This window comes from Schistocerca piceifrons, chromosome X, assembly GCF_021461385.2.
Source record: "Schistocerca piceifrons isolate TAMUIC-IGC-003096 chromosome X, iqSchPice1.1, whole genome shotgun sequence".
In the NCBI taxonomy this organism is placed as follows: Eukaryota; Metazoa; Arthropoda; class Insecta; order Orthoptera; family Acrididae; genus Schistocerca; species Schistocerca piceifrons.
Window position 1 is genome coordinate 867454607 of NC_060149.1, and position 19714 is coordinate 867474320.

The window sequence follows — 19714 nt, forward strand, 5'->3', positions numbered from 1 at the left end:
AATAGCAAAACTCCTTTACTACTTTAAGTGTCTCATTTCCTAATCTAATTCCCTCAGCATCACCCGAGTTAATTCGACTACATTCCATTATCCTCGTTTTGCTTTTGTTGATGTTCATCTTATGTCCTCCTTTCAAGACACTATCCATTCCGTTCAACTGCTCTTCCAAGTCCTTTGCTGTCTCTGACAGAATTACGATGTCATCGGCGAACCTCAACGTTTTTATTTCTTCTCCATGGATTTTAATACCTACTCCGAATTTTTCTTTTGTTTCCTTTACTGCTTGCTCAATATACGGATTGAATAACATCGGGGAGAGACTACAACCCCGTCTCACTCCTTTCCCAACCACTGCTTCCCTTTAATGTCCCTCGACCCTTATAACTGACATCTGGTTTCTGTACAAATTGTAAATAGCCTTTCGCTCCTTGTATTTTATCCCTGCCACCTTCAGAATTTGAAAGAGAGTATTCCAGTCAACATTGTCAAAAGTTTTCCCTAAGTCTACAAATACTAGAAACGTAGGTTTGCCCTTCCTTAATCTAGCTTCTAAGATAAGTCGTAGGGTCAGTATTGCCTCACGTGTTCCAACATTTCTACGGAATCCAATCATAAAAAATGTTAAAAATGTGTAACGTATAAAAAAGTTTAAAAATTGAACTAAAATCATCAAAAAAGTTAAAAAATTGTAAACGGAAAAAATAGTTTACTGTATTTCTCTCTTTTACGCTTAATGTGCATGTGTGGTTGTGTGAATGCTTGTTAAAATCGATTAGGTTTTAAATTTTAACTACCATTAGCTGTCCAGGTCGTACTAGCTTTAAGTGAGCTTTACCCAGTACATGTCAGTGCAGCTGTTTTATCAGCTGCTTGAGATGGAAAACGCTTAGAACCATCCAGTTCAACATATAAATTAAGTCTTCTGTTTGGGTGGAATTTCACTAGAATAGTATTAGTGGAAGGGAAACTATACCTCTGCGATAGCTGTAATCAGTACTGCAAAGTACAGTAAAAAATTTCTTATTTGTAAAACCGAGACCTGTGAGTGAAAAAAAATTTCGAAGAATAACGAGTACTGTGGAGTTAAAAGCAGTTTTACTCCGTGTATTGTAAAAACAGCAAGATTTGTGGTTGTAACGCTGTATTAGTACTGTGAATATTTATGTCTGAATAAAAAATTGTTATGTCTTTGTTTTTACTTCACAAATCCCTTCCCTTACAACTGTATACAGCGTGTGATTCCAAAGTTTCAAGACTTAATTCAGAACTAGAAATTTATGGGAGATTTAAGTACAGCGGACTAAAATTCTTCAAAATATGATCCTTCAGCATCAACACAGCGCTGCCAGCGCGCCTTCCACTGTTCGTAGCCCTTCTGGAAGGCCTTGGGCGTCATGCTGTCAAGGACTCTCGTCGAAGCCTGCTGGATGGCGTCGATAGAGTCGAATCGCTTGCCATTTAGGCCTGTCTTGATTCGGGGAAAATGAAAAAGTGACTTGGAGCCAAGTTGGGGCTGTAGGATGGCTGTGGCAGTGTTGTCATGTTGAACTTGACGGCGGCGTGCGACGTGTGAGCGGGCGCGTTGTCGTGGTGGAGAATCCAATCGCCCTCGATCGCCAGGCGGAGGCGGCGAACTCGATCCCTCAAGTGGCGGAGCACTCCAGCGTAAAAGTCACCTGTGACAGTCTGCCCACGAGTAACAAACTCCTTGTGAATCACTGCTTTACCATAAAAAAAAATCAGCATGCACTTCACACACGGCTTGCTCATGCAAGCTTTCCTGGGCTTTGGCGAGAAAGCAGTATGCCGTTCTGAGCTTTGATGCTTCGTCTTAGGATCGTACTTGTAGACCCAGGGCTCATCACCAGTAACCACTTTCTCCAGAAGGTTTGGATCAACATTCAACCGTTGGAGCATTTCTTGCATAGCAGCCATGCTCTGTTTATTCTGATCCACCAACAAAACTTTTGGCATCAGTTTGGCACACACTTTTTGCATCATCAAATTCTGTGTCACAATCCTCCACACCGTACTCTGACTGAATCCCAGCTCTTCGGCAATTAATCTAGTAATAAGACGATGGTCATTGTTTAAAAGTTCCCACACTCTCTCCATATTTTGATCCGTTCGGCTTGATGATGGCCTCCCAGAGCGGTCGTCGTCTTCAACATTTCTGCGGCCGTCTTTGAAACGTTTATGCCACATGAAAACTATTGCACGGGACATGGCTTCTTCCTTAAAGGCCTCTTGAATCATACTGAGAGTCTCCATAGCGGTTTTGTTCAGTTTCACACAAAACTTAATCTCATGACGCTGCTCCAAGTGCTGCTCTATTTTCGTCTCTCCCACTTTTCGACCGAGGTTAATGACACACACTCACACTACAAGCGATGCGCACTTTTCAGGGTTCCGGAGGCAACTGCCGCAGCGTCAGTTCGTTCCCTGAGACCTCCCACTACTTCCCCCAGCCGGTGGAACCGGTCTGTGCGCGCTCCGCTACTCAGAAATGAATCAGTCTTGAAACTTGTGAATCACACCCTGTATAAAGGCTGTGCAAGATGCGCAAGATATTAGTTTTAAGCATGAGGGAGGAGACGTTTACGATGGAGGCTAACAAAGTATACGCAGTGATTGTATGGGATTTCGCCTGTCATGTTGCACACGTAGAATGTCAGGTGCAAAATTAGTTTATTTTCATTAATCCAGCTTAAAAGTAATTTTATATTTTCATAAGCAGACACAACACTATTGTCACACATCTTCTTCTTGAACTGGTGGATATCAGGGCGCCCATAGAATTCCAGGTCTTGAACAGATGCAAACTTAAAGATTCACTGAATCCATGTAATCTCCTCGTCGCCTTTGACGTTCATGGTGGTCTCAGGGTGATCAAATATTCGAAGTGACGCCGGCTATTGTGGCCGAGCGGTTCTACGCGCTTCAGTCCGGAACCGAGCGACCGCTACGGTCGCAGGTTCGAATCCTGCCTTGGGCATGGACGTGTGTGATGTCCGTAGGTTACTTAGGTTTAAGTAGTTCTAAGTTTTAGGGGACTGACGACCTCAGATGTTGCGTCCCATAGTGCTCAGAGCCATTTGAACCATTTGAAGTGACGTCATCGTTTCTTTATAAGCTATTCCAGGATCGTGCCAGTAGACTCCATGAAAGAAACGTATTAGCCACTATGCACTCTTCCGTGTTTTAGTACAATTCACATCCTTGAAAGGCCTCGGTGATGCCATTCTTACTGAGAATGTTTGTTGTACCAGCATTTTCTGTGTGTACTATGAGTGCAACATCTTTAAGTATGAATTATGTATGCTATTCACCTTGAATGTCGGCAACGACGTTCACACTGAAAAGCTCTGGATATGCCACAGTACTCGGTCTTTTATACAGCACGCTGCTCAGTACCAATAAGTGAACGACAGTTAATCACACGGTCGTATAGGACTAGTGCATACGCTGCAGTGTGTCCTCAGAAATTTGATGAGGATTCAATTTCGTTTCGTACATCTATTAGTCCTGATTTAATTATCTCATTCTGTTTATACACTGAAGTACCAAAGAAACTGTATTCAAATACAGAGATATGAAAACAGACAAAATACGGCGCTGCAGTCGGCAACGCCTTTATAAGACAACAAGTGTCTGGTGCAGTTACATAGGTTACAGCTGCTACAATGGTCGGTTATCAAGATCTAAGAGAGATTGAACGTGGTGTTACAGTCGCCGCACGAAAGATAGGACACAGCATCTCCGAGGCGGCGATGGAGTGGGAATTTTCCTGTATGACCATTTTACAAGTAATATCAGAAATCAGATATCGCTACGGCCGTATAAAGATCCTACAAGAACGGGACCAACGACGACTTAAGATAATCGTTCAGTATGATAGAAGTACAACCCTTCCGCAGATTGCTGCAGATTTTAATGGTGGGCCCTCATCAAGTGTCAGCGTGCGAACCATTTAACGAAACATCACCGATATGGGCTTTCGGAGCCGAACACCCAGTCGTGTGCCCTTGAGGAATGCACGACACAAAGCTTTACGTCCCGCCTCGGCCTGTCAACATCGACACTGGACAGTTGGTGACTGGAGACATGTTGCCTGGTCAGACGAATCTCGTTTCAAATTGTATCGAGCAGATGGACGTTTATGGGTATGGAGACAACCTCAATTTTACATGGTCTCTGCATGTCAGCTGTGGACTGTTCAAGCTTGAGGAGGCTCTGTAATTGTGTGGGGCTTGTGCAGCTGGAGTGATATGGGAGCCCTTATACGTCTAGATATGACTCTGACAGGTGACATCCTATCTGATCACCTGCATCCGGTCATGTCCAGGGTGCATTCCGACGGACGTGGGCAATTCCAGCAGGGCAATGCTACACCTGACAGATGGCACGTACGTAAGTATCCTGTTTGGTCATCTGCATCCATTCATGTCCATTGTGCATTCCGACGGACTTGGGCAATTCCAGCTGGACAATGTGACACCCCACACGTCCAGAATTACTACAGAGTGGCTTAAAGGAACACTCTTCTGAGTTTAAACACTTCCGCTGGCCGCCAGATCCCCCCCCCCCCCATTCATGAACATTATTGAACGTATCTGGGATGCCTTGCAATGCGCTCTTTAGACGAAATCTCCACATCCTCGTCCTCTTATGGATTTTAGGACAGCCCTGCAGGATTCATGCAGTCAATCCCCTCTAGCACTACTTCGTACATTAGCCGAGTCGATGCCACGTCCCATGATACTCGCCTTCAGGTGGGTGAACGTAGAGTAGTGATGTATTCCATGCCACTCCATCACAGTCTTGAAATATGTACTGTAAAACTCGCCGCCGTGATCTGTTTGAAGGCTGTCTGGGATTCGATTCGTCCCCATCTGCATCAATCCCTCAAACACATGCGCAACTTCCTTCCCTGTTTTCTCTTTCATGGGTAATGCCCAGGCATATTTAGAATAAATATCAATGAGCATTAAAAGATATTTGAATGCGTTATTCACACGTGAATATTCCCTCATGTCGACAGGTCATACAAACCTTTAATCATGACAAGGATGTGTTTTGCGTGCTGGTTTGTGCAGTTGTCGAACCACAGTCTCCACGCTTATTTGATGATACCTCTCTCTCTAATCTCAGAAATCAGTGGAACAACTTCATTCGAATGAGCTGTATTACCAGCGGCAACTGATGACATGAGCAGCCGTAGCTGGTCTATTAGCTCATTGGGATCGTCGTAATGTATATACTGGGGAAGTCGACCGCTCACCCTTTCATGCTGAATGTCAGTACAATCACCAGTCACCACTGCTATTTTTTTCACCATAAAAAATTGTTCAAATGGCTCTGAGCACTATGCGACTTGACTTCTGAGGTCATCAGTCGCCTAGAACTTAGAACTAATTAAACCTAACTAAGCTAAGGACATCAAACACGTCCATGCCCGAGGCAGGATTCGAACCTGCGACCGTAGCGGTCGCTCGGCTCCACACTGTAGCACCTAGAACCGCAGGCCACTCCGGCCGGCTTTTCACCATCTTTTATAGGTTTTATAATGGATTTCTATTTCACGTTGCTTCGGCTTTTTACGTTCTTATGCAGATCAGTCAAAAGCAATATTTCACGACACATTTCCAGACCTTTGGGCGAATTATTTATAGTTTTTGTGAGTCTTAGAAAGATAAGGTTCAGTAGACTGAGTGTTCTTTGAAACTGTTTATCGCCCATCTCTATTGTTTTTTCATTTGAAACTATTGGTTATGTGCCCAACTTTTATGGTCTTTCGCCACTGACACCGAATGTCTTATCAGTCCTAGCGTCACTGCGACGATTAATGAAGTCGACAATAGCGTCATCCTCGTCGTTGCGGAATTTCGATGAGAGTTCATCGAGTAGTTCAGTAACTGGTGTCAGTTTCGCGCAGTGTCTGCTCGCACTTCAAATGCCCTAACCTCAGCAACTGTAACTTCTGCTGAACAGACTTCCGTGCCTCGATGACTTTATGCTTATTCGACATCTCGTTGTATACTAATCGGACTTCTGTGCGGCTTGAGGTTTTATATATCCGCTCTTCATCTTATGCTGCTCGATATTCTCGGTAACAGCTATTTTCTCTTCAATTAAGTCGGCTATTTTCTTTTCAATTGCTTTAACGCGTTCATACAGCGTCACCTTCTCAATAACAGCTATTTCACTTTCAGTTAAGTAATTTACTTTCTTCTCGATTGCATTAGCCCGATCATTCAGTCTACTGTTCAGTCTCAAAAGGGTATGACAATACGTCCCTAGTTCCATGCGTATGCCTCCAACTTTACGTTCGATTGTTTGAATTTTCACGTCCATGTACAAGCGAATGTTTCGCATTGTACACCCATACTATGAAATTGAGGTCCTGGCATGCGTGTGAATTTATCCATGGTGATGCATATACTGATGCACTCACGTCTTTGCGTGGCTATATGTATAGGAACTCCTGGAAGTTCCGTCTATACCTACCATCATTCAGTTTTTTTTGTTTTATCAATAATGAGAAATCCATACTGTGAGTGATTCCAGCAATCTGCATATATCTTTACAAAACCGTTAAATGACATATCGGTTCCTACATGAGCCGGTTAAATGTGTTTTAAATTCAGATTGTTCTGTTTGAATGCTATATTTAGGTTTGCATTATCTCTCACCAGCTGTTTTGGGATTCTGGAGTATGCCTGACTCAGATGAAATACATTAACAGCCATATGGCGACCGAAACGGAAATCTCGACGAATTTGATCATGGTTTTCCACATCAACATCATCAAATATGAACACTGTGTTTGGCTTTACTTTTTCCGGTGGAGAGATATCACTGCTCTCACTGAATGTCGCGTATGTCACACCATCTACAGCCTGCAATATGTCCTGTAATACCTGGTATTTAGGCTGAAACAGTGTTTTAAAAAACACACTACATACTCAAAGCAGACTCCATCTGCATGTGTTAGCAGTGACATGAGAACATTTGTCTTGACGCATTTGGATGGACCTACAATCATTGCACGTATGTTGTTGGGAAGGAGTACTCCATTCCTCTTCTTCCAGTCTTCTTGCACAACCTCACAGGTCTATTCACTTACAACAAAGTCTTGATGATTCACCCACCCTGCTATGATATCTGCTACATCAGGTACTGGTGTACACAAGGTTTTTATAGAGAGTAATAAACACTATGTCCTTCCATGATACCGACTTGCAATATAATGAGAGGTAAGACATAAAAAACACACACATAGTTATATACATTTTTATTCAGTAATCACACAGGATGCAGTACATCAACAAATTATCTCTTTATTTACCAGTACAGAATATAGAGCATAAAGCCGTCTTGTAAGTATAGAATTCAGCATGTATTTCTGTCAAACTTATTGGCAGTACATTAATTTTCTCTGGCACCATAATGACCCACTGTTCAAAGTCATCTACATGCACACTGTTCGTACTTAGATACTCTGCAATGTCTCTATACACAGCTTTAAAACAAGGCAACCATCTGTTCAGTCTTTCTGACACAATACATAGTACCATCTATAGACCAAAAATGTTTTTAATGGTGGATTGCTGTAGACAAATAGATGCGTCACCTGATTTCACTTGCCGTGCAGAGTCACTGTACACTGTTGTAATGGATATAGTTTGAGCAGCACAGTAAATGTCCAGAGGTAGGTGGCTTGGATGGTACTCGATGGTGAACTGCTGCTTGATGTAGGCTTTTACACGACAGAGTTCATCCAACTAAACCTTCTTAAACAGCAGTTTAACACTTTTAGCTGCGTTCTCGATCTCTATCACAATACGGTATCTCTGTCCGTCGTTGCTTTTATAGCAGTACGTAATGGCTTTGAATCACTAGCGGTTATACTATACACTGAAGTAGTGCATAGGGCTTAATTGGTGTCTTCTCATCCACTATATCCTCACTTTGTCCATGCAATATCACTGGAATATCCTGCGATGGCGCGTATAACAGAATCCATTACCGACCTGCATCATACTGATTAGCCCCAGTTCACTTCAGCGAGTCACTGGCTGTCTGGGGGGTCTGCAACCGACAATAACAGCTGATTGTCCTGCTCCATTAATCTGATCAGGTGCGCAACAGGATCCCAGGATGCTGCCTCTGCTGGAGCTGGCCACTGTGGCCGAGCGGTTCTAGGCCCTTCAGTCCGGAACCGCGCTGCTGCTACAGTCGCAGGTTCGAATCCGGCCTCGGGCATGGATGTGTGTGATGTCCTTAGGTTAGTTAGGTTTAAGTAGTTCTAAGTCTAGGGGACTGATGACCTCAGATGTTAAGTCCCACAGTGCTCAGAGCCATTTGAATTATTTGCCGCTTCTGGGAGTCCCGACGGGCGGGGACACGTCGTTTGTTGCAGACCCCGACAGGCTAGAGGACGTCACATCTGAAAAACGGTTACAAGCGATGACAGAAGAACAAAGACTCATCTTCCTCACACGGCAGTAAATACAGACATTAAGCAGGGGTATTAATCTTCCCCGGCTTCTTCCTATTCTGTTGTTGCTGCGGCTGGGCGGTGCTGGACGATCTTGACTGGCACTTAATGCTGACTGACTGCCTTACTGCAACTGAGACTGCATAGCTGCAGGCCCACCTTCTATCCCCAATGTGATCAGATATTACGTTGCTATTGGCTACCGCCCATTTCAAACGCCTTTGGCGCTATAATTGTATTAGGGGTGTGCACTTGGGCTTTCATTCCAGGAGGACCGGGTTCCAGTCTCGAAAAGGGCACCGCCATTATTATTTTTGGCCAATTCCGGGTGGGGGTCGGATGTGACGTCAGCACAGCCCTTGGACAAAGAAATTTCCACCAAAGTTCGAAATTCCCGCCTAAATTTGAAATTCTTTCCAAAATTCGAAATTCCTGTCAAAATTCAAACTTCCCATCAATAGGGTAGGTGGGGATGGGACGGGTGGGGAGGAGAGAGGGGTTTGAGCCCAGGTCCAGGCTGACGAAAATACACGACGTTACCCAGAGGTAGGGTTGGGTGTGGTCAGGGTGGGGGTGATTAATTGATTAATTTAATTATTTCGGTATCAATTTGATATCAAATTTGGACCCATGCTGCCATCTCCCTAAAACTTTTGCCCACGTTGTATTTCACTTAGCTCCGATATAATGCACTTACAGCTATACAGAATACTGTTCTGACCACGACTGACACTTGCAACATATTGATGACATTGCACAGGAAACATTCATGGTCCAATACAATGGAAGAACATGCACGCTTCGCTAGCATCTGCGTTTATGTACAAGCATGAATTTCTCGCAGAGTTTCCATATTTTGGTGCAAACACCGAATTGAGTTAGCCAGCTTTATTACTTATCGATTCTGGTACGTTTGTAAACTCTTTGCATGTCCACTACATGGCAAACGTTGTCTTTTGAGAGCGGTTGGCTCTCAGCCAACAGTATGCCGTTTGTTTCTTATTTGAAATGAAGTCAGCCATTATAGTGGCAGTGCTTTCAATGAAGAGTCCTCTTCTGTATCTTGGAGTGATGAGACTTGCTTTGTACTGGAGTCATATTTGAAGGAACCGACTGATTTGGTGAAATTGCTTTCACTAATGTAGAGCCGTGATGATGAATAACTGCACGATGCAGCATATTACCGGTGCGGCAGTTTCAATATAATTTATTGTTCCGAATGATTTGCGACTTTGTATCCTTCCGCACGCTGGTTATCACGAATGCGTGTTTATATGAAGTGTTGTAGGGTAAGAGAGGCAGTAAATTATCAGATATCGAGAAGCTGGTTACTGCAGCATTTTTCATCTTTATTTCATTTGTTAATTAAGTTCAGTTCTTATCTCCTAAGTTACATGAGTAAGAGAAGGTTGACTTCGTACATGAGATTAGATTGTGCTTCCAGTGACGTAAAATTGAAAATGAACTCAGTTCTCACCGTGAAACTGCAATCTTGTGGTTTCATTTTTCTGAAGCTCAATATACTCATATTACCTACACGCCTTGGACAGTCATTTCTAGCTAGATCATTTCCTCCATGTATGTTTTGCGTAAGTACACGGCACATAGTGTGCCACCACCTTGTAGAACTGAGGTGAGGAGAATAGTGCCAGACGTGAACTGAGTTTGATGATCAGCGTAACGTGTCACGAGGCAAGTGTTGAAACAGATTAAACAATGTGGCATAAGCTATAACATGGTGCTATTTTCAGCCATCAGATAAGGTAAGGCTACAGTGGCTGCTGTTGGTGGACATCAGGATACCACATGTGGTAGCACTATATCTAAGAATTACATTCATTTTACATATAAGAAATGTGGAAGTGTTACTAATTATTAGTGTACAAATGAAGTGAATACTGATGTAATATTGTCCAGCACACTTTCCTCAGTCACTAATAAATATATGTACACTTGTACCGCTAGCACACAGTACGTACACTCAATGTCTACGTCTCTCCAAGATACCTGCCATAGTGAACTCAAGGCGCCACATTATTTGGTTGAAAAACGAAGCTGGGTGCAATGTCACCCCGAAATGGATAGTGGTAGTGTTTATTTGAAAATGTGTACATCATATTGATGTGCAGAAGAATTTAGGAGACTGTTTGATGTGACGATGTTAGTACATCGACTGCACAATTCCTGGTACTAATCTACAACCCTCGATCGACGTGGTAGGCACGGATCGCACATCAGTATGCGAGACTAGAACAAACAGTAAACGTTCCCACTGTATTGACCCATAGTGGGTGAGGCGCTGAACCCCCAGGGATGATCACTGGGGCGAAGTCCTACCAGAGCGGCATCCTCTTATAGTGGTGAAAGTAAGATACTTTTGTATTTCGCTGTGTGTTTTGAGGTCATTTGCCCCTATCGTGCTTCGCTATTACCCGCCTCTGGTCATGGGCATTCCTGTAGCTGGTTCTTTTGATGGTTGTATTCGGTAGGTGATGACTCTTGCATTAACTACAGATATTCTTGGATGGTCTTTAGACGGGTTAATTGTACCACCTAGGCCACCAATATATGGAACTATCAATGTGTTTTGCATTGTGTTGAGCAAAGTAGATTTAATAGCTTGTCCTACCATTAATGGTACTGCAGATCGCATATGTTATCGCGTTTCCTGACGTACACTTTCTTAATGGTAGGAGAAGTGGCACACGTGGTACTTACGCAGGGGCGCCAACTTATAAAAAATATTGGGGAGGCCCACACTGGGGGTCTTGCCCGGGAAATTTTCTAAACTTTAGATGAAAAATAGTGAGTTTTAAAGTATTTTTAAGCGTTTTAGAGTCATATGATCAAAATTAGAACCCCGAAAACTGGACTCTCGATAACTCGACACTCCGGGAAACTCGCGAAGACTGACATTTTTTGGCTTTGTAAAAAGAAACAAAACATTTCACGCACGGTATTTTCGTAAAAAGCTAATTTAATTTACAGTAATAATCATGCTTATAGACTATTACAGAGCAGTGAATATATAGCTCTGAAAACACTGAAATTATACAGAGGGGTAAAAAAAAATGTATCCACTGTTTAAGAGTCCATAACTTGCAAACTAATTGACGGAGTTGTCTCATTTTTAGTGAAAGTGTAGCTTAAAGTCCAACTTAAAGATCTCACTGTAGGTGTTCGAAATGGTCACCATTAACATCCACACACAAACGATGCCGCCGAACTGCAGCACGAACTACTGACCGCAACGTGTTCAGTTGGATATTTGCACATGAATGTACGATGGATTCTCGAAGTTCATCCAATGTACGAGGCTTTTGTCGATAAACGACGTCCTGTAGTGTTCCCCACAGGTAAAAATCCAGAGGAGTTAGATCTGGGGAACTTGGTGGATACTCCACAGCACCCCTACGGCCTATCCATCTTCCTGGTAGATTTTCGTCGAGATACGCCCTAACACAATTTTGGTAGTGGTCTGGGGCACCATCTTGTTGAAAGTAAACTCTTCCGTCTCCATACAAGTCTCGGATGGCAGGTAAAATGGATGTCTGAAGCTTCTGAAGGTACATCTCACCGGTAACTGTGTCGTCAAAGAAGAATGGCCCAATCAAACCCCGGTAAGACAACACACACCACACATTTACTCCTGGAAAATTCACGGCTTTGTCTACATGGACGTTCAGACTTTCGGCGGCCCAGTAGATGGAATTGTGGCGATTTACTGTACCATTGTGTTTGAACTGTGCCTCATCAGACCAAACAATCATCTGTGCAAACACTTCATTGTTGCCCACTATGTTAGTAAACCACTCGCAGTACTCCATTCTACCATCTGGGTCGTCCTCATTCACTGGGTGTAGCAATCGTGGGAGTAGCACTTCCACTTTGCTGTCTTCAAAATCCGCCGAACACTTGAGCGACTCACTCCAGTTTCACGGGCGCTCTGTCTCACAGGCTTCTGTGGCGAGCGAGTGAATTGTTATAACACACGACGGGAGTTAGCTGGACTTGTTACTGTTACAGGTCGTCCAGATCGTTGTTTGTGTACATCTTTAATACAGCCTTTGGCTTCAAATTTGTCTCGAATGCGACGAATCGTTAAACGTGTCGGTGGCTCTGTTTGATACTCATTCGCCATTGCCGTTGAACCTCATTAATGTTTTCGTACTTAAAGTACCACTTCAAAACTGACTTCCTTTCATCGAATGTAAGCCTTGCGACAGCCATGTTTACTCGAATAACTAGGTGCAACTAAGAACAAAACACTGACTATCTGGCGACTGTCATCTGACAAAACAAAACATCGCAATACAACCCTTGTGTGGCGATTGCCGGAACTACAAACTATTACACTACCATAGGTGAGACAACTCTGTCAATTAGTTTGCCAGTTATGGACTTTTAAACAGTGGATACATTTTTTTGGACCCCTCTGTATTTAAATAAATCCTAATCTATCATTAAAAGAATAAAACATAAAATATTGCTGTCGCACGTTAATAGCACTTTGATTAATAAGTCAAATAACTAATTTAAACTTACTTTGAATAAGGCTCAAAGTTAATGCTTAAATAAAGTTAATACAGTATGCCTAATACTTTCAGTAAAAAATTATGTAACTAGCTGGTTTTAATGGGTCTTAGGCCTACCCCCTTAAACTATTTAAGTATTTGAAAATAATTAATACAGTACTATAGTAATATAGTACCAAACTAGTACTAATATTTCGTGACTGAAAATTTAACATTATGTATGATTTAATTCTCTATTTCATAAAGATTTTTAATATTGCTGTAAATGCCATTATTAGAGCTGGAGTGTATATAGAAAGGTGCAAATGTCGACCGTCTGACTGGATTACTGAATATGACGTCGTTGATGACTGGTCGGATATCCAATTCAAAATATGTCGGTGGGCATGAAGAACAGACAAGTTGTTCAACTGTTTCTGTCCCACTGTTGATCGGAGATATGACTTCAGACGTCTAACGGCGCTAAATGACCGTTCTGCTGTTGCTGTCGTGACTGGAACTACTTGGAGAAGCTTAAATCACTTCACATAACATTTCTCCAATGTACTTTCTTACATCACGCATGTTTTTTAAGACCAGTTGTTTTTTACTAGCGATATCGGCTAACATATTAAAGTGTAAGCGCAATCTCTCAATCTCTAGGTCATTTTTTAAAAATTCAGTTGATTTTTCCAAACTTTTTTCATCTCTGTTTACTAAAAGCAAGCACTCTTGTTCAACTGCAATGACCAGTGTGAGTCCAGTTGAAGCAAACCGCTCAGTAATGCAAGATTGCACCGTTTCACAAACTTCAATGTAAATAGCTTTGTAGTATTCCTTTGGGGTTTTGAAAGTGTGCGGTGAGATGGCTTCGATTTTTCATACTTCATTGGTATACTTCGATTCCAAGGATGCGAAGGTTATTCATTTAAACATGATTCCCAAAAGTGTTCAAAACTATCACGCCTTCCATTCAATATGCAAACCAAGCGCTCATACATTTTTCCAGATCAGCAACACTGAAATGAGGGCACTGAATTTTTTCATTGACATCCTCTACTGGGTTCATTGCATGGCAATAAAGACGTAAAAAGAAATGAGTCTTGAATTTTAACATTGACTCAAGGTAGCCTGCACATTTATAACCTGCCTCTCTTTTGTCCTCTGCAGAAAATGTTTCAAAAAACTCTGGAAGTTCTTCAAAGTTTTTCAATATTCTCAAGATACTAGAAGCTCACATAGTCCATCGAGTCGGGCAAAGGGGTCGTAGACCAGCTTGGTCGTTGGCGCTCTCACACCATATGATTCTTAAAAGCCCCATCCTTTTGTTGGATTCCCTTATGGTGTTTATTAAGTCCTTGGCTAAAGGCATGGTATCCCTCATAGACGTAAGATGGCGGAGACTGTCTTAAACTGCCAAGTTTAAACTGTGAGCAGTGCAGTGCACATAGCGTGCTTTTGGTTGAACTTCCCTCTCATATTCGAGGCACCATCGTGACACTGTCCTCTTAAAGTTACCTACTGACAAATCAAGACGAGCAAAAACGTCTTTTAAAATACTAAAAAGAGTTTGTGATTCAATGTTGGATATCTCGTATAAGTCTTCGTTGATGATTAATGAATCATCGACAGTACGAATACAAAGTGACACTTGTTCGTGAATCGAAGAATAACTTGTTTCGTCAACTATAATAGAAAAATGTTCAGTTTTCTTTCTCAACACAGACTTTCCTAGTAGATCAATGATCTCGTTTTGAATATCATGGGACGTAGACTTATACCCCGAACGCTCTAACCAATCTTTAAACTCAGGCATGTCATTCTTTCGGAGTTACAACAATTGAAAAAAACTTGAGTTTACATCTTCGTGCCCTCTAATTGTTAGTTCTTGTTGGCATAGTAATTCAACGGTAGTAAAATCTTTCTCAAGAGCTAAACGGCCTTTCTTCATATCACTATCTAACTGTTCATTCAACTGGGAGACCACACTTCGGTTAGTGATAGAATTTAGTTTCAGAACACCTTCTTTATGCATAAACCAGTTTTCATCAAAAGGGAAATTTTCCAAAGCCTTTTTCCAGTTAGAAAATCCTATGAAAGTAAATGTATCTTCTTTTTTTGAAGAAAATTGTAATAGATTTTTAGCATCTGTCTCTTTGCAGCTTTTGCAAAGAACTTTTTCGGTAGATGCTTCATATTCTAGCCATGTATATTTGATCAACCAAGACTTCTAAAATGATCTTCCCTTACCGGATTGTCCAGGTTTCGGCTGTGAACGGTTCTTGCCTGGAGACGACACAATAATTGTTGGAGGTTGACATGCAGCATCATCAACTTCCAAGCGCGCCTTTGGGTAACAAATTTATCCATTGCAAACTTAATTCACGATACACTAAGAGAATAAAGAAAACAAATAAAATATACTCATGCAAAATAGTCCGCTAGACACTAAAGTCTGAACACTAAACATGTCTGCAGCATGCACTGAACGAAACTATCGACACTGAATGACAGCGATAGCAGGGTGGGCTTTATATAGCCGCGGCGTCGTAATGTCTCGAAGCGTCAAGGCGATGTGAGGCGGAGGGTTCCAGGCGCCTCTGCTGCAGTTCTTTCGATGTTGCCGCGGCCGCAGCGCTGGGCCGCCAGCGCCAGACTTTACCCCAAGATTTGCCCACCGGGACAAATTCTAAGTGTGCCCGCAGCACCATAACACTATCATGTTTCACACCACTCGTTTCCTCTTAACCTACTTACTACCATAATAATTATTTGTTTTAACTCATTACTGAATGTATTTTAGAAGGTAACTATCGTCAAATACGGAAAATAAAAAATTCCAAAATAATTTTGTGATTTTACAAAGCATAACATAAGTGAAATCCTCACAAAATCTACCCACAACAGTATCTTTCAAAGATTTAACACTGATATCACACCTGTCCCAGAGAGAAAAAGCGCGTACCGACACCTGGATTCCACTTTCATCAGATTATAAATTCCTTTTACAGCTCAAAACTTTGTCTCAATCTGAGCAGCCCAAAAATACTGGATACCGGTACCCAGTCACTTGTAATAAAACACAACATATTTAACGGCTCCTATTATAGGCTTCTGGGGTTTATAGAGAGGACTTAGTAGATAATTTTTCCAAACGGTACACCTGTTGGACATGTGGCTAGAATGGAAAACGACAGAATCACCAAGAAACATTTGAAGGAACTGTCCAGGCAACAAGACCATTGGGCCGACCTCGTAAAAGGTGGAAAGATGACATAGAGAAAGACATCACAGCATTAGGAATTTCCGCAGGGTGGAGAGAGGCTGCGAGAAATAGAAGGCGGTGGAAACAGATCGTTGATACACCGCGAAGTCTACAGGGCATGTGATCGCTGAGAAGAGAGATAGAGAGAGAGATAATATAACTAATAATTTTCTTAAATTATTGGAGGAGGGGGGGGGGGCTCCTCCCTCCTCAAACGAATTTTTGAGGGGGCGCGTGCCCCCTCAGGCCCCATGGAGTTGGTGCCTGTGTTAACTTACGTGTAGGAGGGCAGCGGAAAGCCCTGGGCGGCACACGGCAGCTCCACGGGCTGTCCGTAGCGGGCCTGCACGTGGATGCGCGAGTCCGTGATGCGCGGTGGCACCGAGCTCTGCGGTGACGTCACCAGCAGTCTGCAACACGGCGAGGCATATATTGTATGCAAAAAGCATAACAGCATCAGCATAATTATAAGCAATCTCATTAAGACTAACCTCAACCAATTTTATCATTCTGTTTAACTAATTAGACTCTGGGTGAGACGTACAGTACTAATTAGTAGCGTCACTCCATATAAGTGAAATACACACAGAATCTACCCACAAAAGTCTCTTTCAAGGATTAAGCACTAATATCACACCTGTCCTACAAAGAAAAAGCTCGTAGCGACACCTGGATTCCACTTAAATCAGTTTTTAAATTTCTTTTACAACTCACAACTTTGTCTCAATCTGAGCAGCCCAAAAATGCTGGATATCGAAACCCAGTCCCTTGCAATAAAAGACAACATATTAACGACTCCTACTTAAGGCTTCTGGGGTTTGAAGAGTGGACTTAGTAGATAATATTTCCAATGAGTACACATGTCCAGAAATGTAACTGTTGGATACAAAATTAGTTTGGAAGATCAGATCACTTTAAAATCTCCCACTTCACGGTATGCACATAAACTGAGAACAGTGTGCCACAGTCAATCCCAATTATAATTATTACATCACATACCACGTTCATCTGACTACAACAACAGATGGGAAAAACTGGTACATTCGCAACTAGAATAGCTGGAAGAGAACCTGATGACGAGTACTCAAAACATTCCCCATGCGTTGGGTTCAAATGGTTCAAATGGTTCTGAGCACTATGGGACTTAACTTCTGAGGTCATCAGTCCCCTAGGACTTAGAACTACTTAAACCTAACTTAACCTAAGGACATCACATACATCCTTGCCCATGCATTGGGCTCCTGTAGAGCACACAGGTCAGAGTTAATTGTTTACAACGTGTGTATGCCGTGACGTGTAAAACCAGAAAGTCAACTGACCTTCGGAGTTGCTTATCAAAACTCATTTATGGACAGGGGTTCCTTATCATAGCTTTATCTACAAAGTCTCCTCTACAACCGCCAGAAGGGTCTAATAAGAATTCTGAAACACCCTGTATAGCCCTATCCCTACCCCTATACAACCATCTGATTAAGGTCTATAAAGTTCACTAACTGTCTGCACTGCAGAACTAAAACAATCCCTCTACTATCATTACTACTATCCCTATGTAATACTAGCAACCTACTTACCATACTAGGTCCAAATCACTTATCTCCACGCACCCTATCAATACACCATACCTTCCAAAAAACTGCATATGGTATAATGTAAATGCTGAGGACATTATGTTTGGCAACTGCCATTCCTTATTTCTCAGAATTTGAACTCTCTCACATTTTTCAACACTTCACCCAAGGTCATTGCATCGTATTACATCTAAAAAATACAGGCACATCCTTACAAAACCATTCACACATCATTTCTTGCCACCAAACACCCTTGCCTAATTCTGTGTCCATATGCATGCTCTAGCTCACACCCACAAATTAGCTTTCTGTATCCATCCCACAATACTGTTCCTCCACACCATCAAACCAGTAGCTAGCAATCACGCCCTAGACGATTGCCCCCATTCACTCTTCAACAGTGGCAACATCAAGGCCATATCTACACCAACAGATGCACCACACAAGCCAGGGATCAGTCCATGGCATATCGTATATCATACCAACGTCGTTTATTTTCTGACCTACTGCATTCACATACTGAGCGACGGAAATACTAGTGTCTGTATGCATCAACTAGCACCTCAGTCTAATATTTTCATGATCCTGCGAAAGATATATGTGGTGCCAGCACAGTGGTCAGAGGCTCTTCTTCTTTAAACTTACCCAAGAGGGTTTAGCGAGAACTATATCATCTTTCTTACGAGCCCCAAATACTTCTTTTACACTTCCGTACGTACTATGCATACATGACTACTTGATAAGCACTCAAAACATTGGAACAACACTAATGTTGTTGCTATAGTGTCTGGTATAGGATTTCATTTACTGATCGGATTTTATCAGAACTCTTCTATCCCCTTTCGAGAAAATTAATTCGTCGTGATCGCTCCAATTCATATCGACACTTCTAAATATCTATATGATGTGATATGCTCTAGGCATTTACTGCTAGTTTTGGTGTCAGATACTAACAGGTTCTTTCTCTTTGTCAGAGGCATTATACTACATTTATCCAATTTGAAAGAGAGCGGCCACTCATAACATCAAGCGAAAATTGTTTCCAACTCGTCTCTCGTTTCCTTACGATCTTCGATGATGATACTCTCCTCCACACAACAGTATCATTAGCTAACAATCTTAAAGCGCTACTTATCCTACCAGATAAATCGTTTATGTACATTGGAAACGTTACACTACGCTTCTTTGAGGCTCACCCTGTATGTTACTTACGTTTCTGTGGAACATTCGCCAACCAGGCTCAGACCTGCAGTGATTGCCTTAGCGTTCACACCTCATGTATCACTCCACTCAGAAAACATCGAGTGAGTTGTTTGTACAATTCCATGACGTATGAGGCTTGTGTAAGCCATCCTATTAATCTGACAATCACTGAAAACACAAGATAACGATCGTGTGTGTTTACAGGCGTATATCTTGAAACACAGTGTGAGGGTGGACACGGAAGATGCAACATTTACAGACTTTAAGCACTGCAAGAAGAAGCTGTTATGCAAATCTACACTCCTTTTAGAAATTGTCTATTGAACAATATGGACTTTTTACAATGTGAGTAGTGAAAACCCAATGTCGAGAACAATGTTTAAAGAGAAGAACTTTTTAAACAGGTAGCTGAGTTCCATAAGCAATGATTTAACGTATACGAGGAGAAAAAGTGCAAAAAAGGGGGATATTTTTAACCGGAGAAGAAGGAATTCACAAACATTGGCTGTAATATTTCAGAGGCATTGAGGAGTATAGTAATAGTGGGGAGGTCTATTATATACATTAATGAGAGTTATGTGTACTTGTTTTATGCTACTCGTAATTTTTGAGTGGCCATAAGAAGAAGCCTTGGACAATTTTTCACTAGAGTAAAAATGTATTT

At 42.0% G+C, this 19714-nt stretch overlaps 1 protein-coding gene across 1 annotated transcript in view; it reads right to left on the reverse strand.

Annotated features, from left to right (window-relative positions):
• LOC124722746 (Down syndrome cell adhesion molecule-like protein Dscam2) overlaps positions 1 to 19714 on the reverse strand; it is a 163879-nt gene that overhangs the window by 126264 nt on the left and 17901 nt on the right. The window contains exon 2 of the mRNA XM_047247887.1: positions 16558 to 16689. Within this exon, the coding sequence (XP_047103843.1) occupies positions 16558 to 16689 (132 nt within the window). The remainder of the gene's footprint in view (positions 1 to 16557; positions 16690 to 19714) is intronic.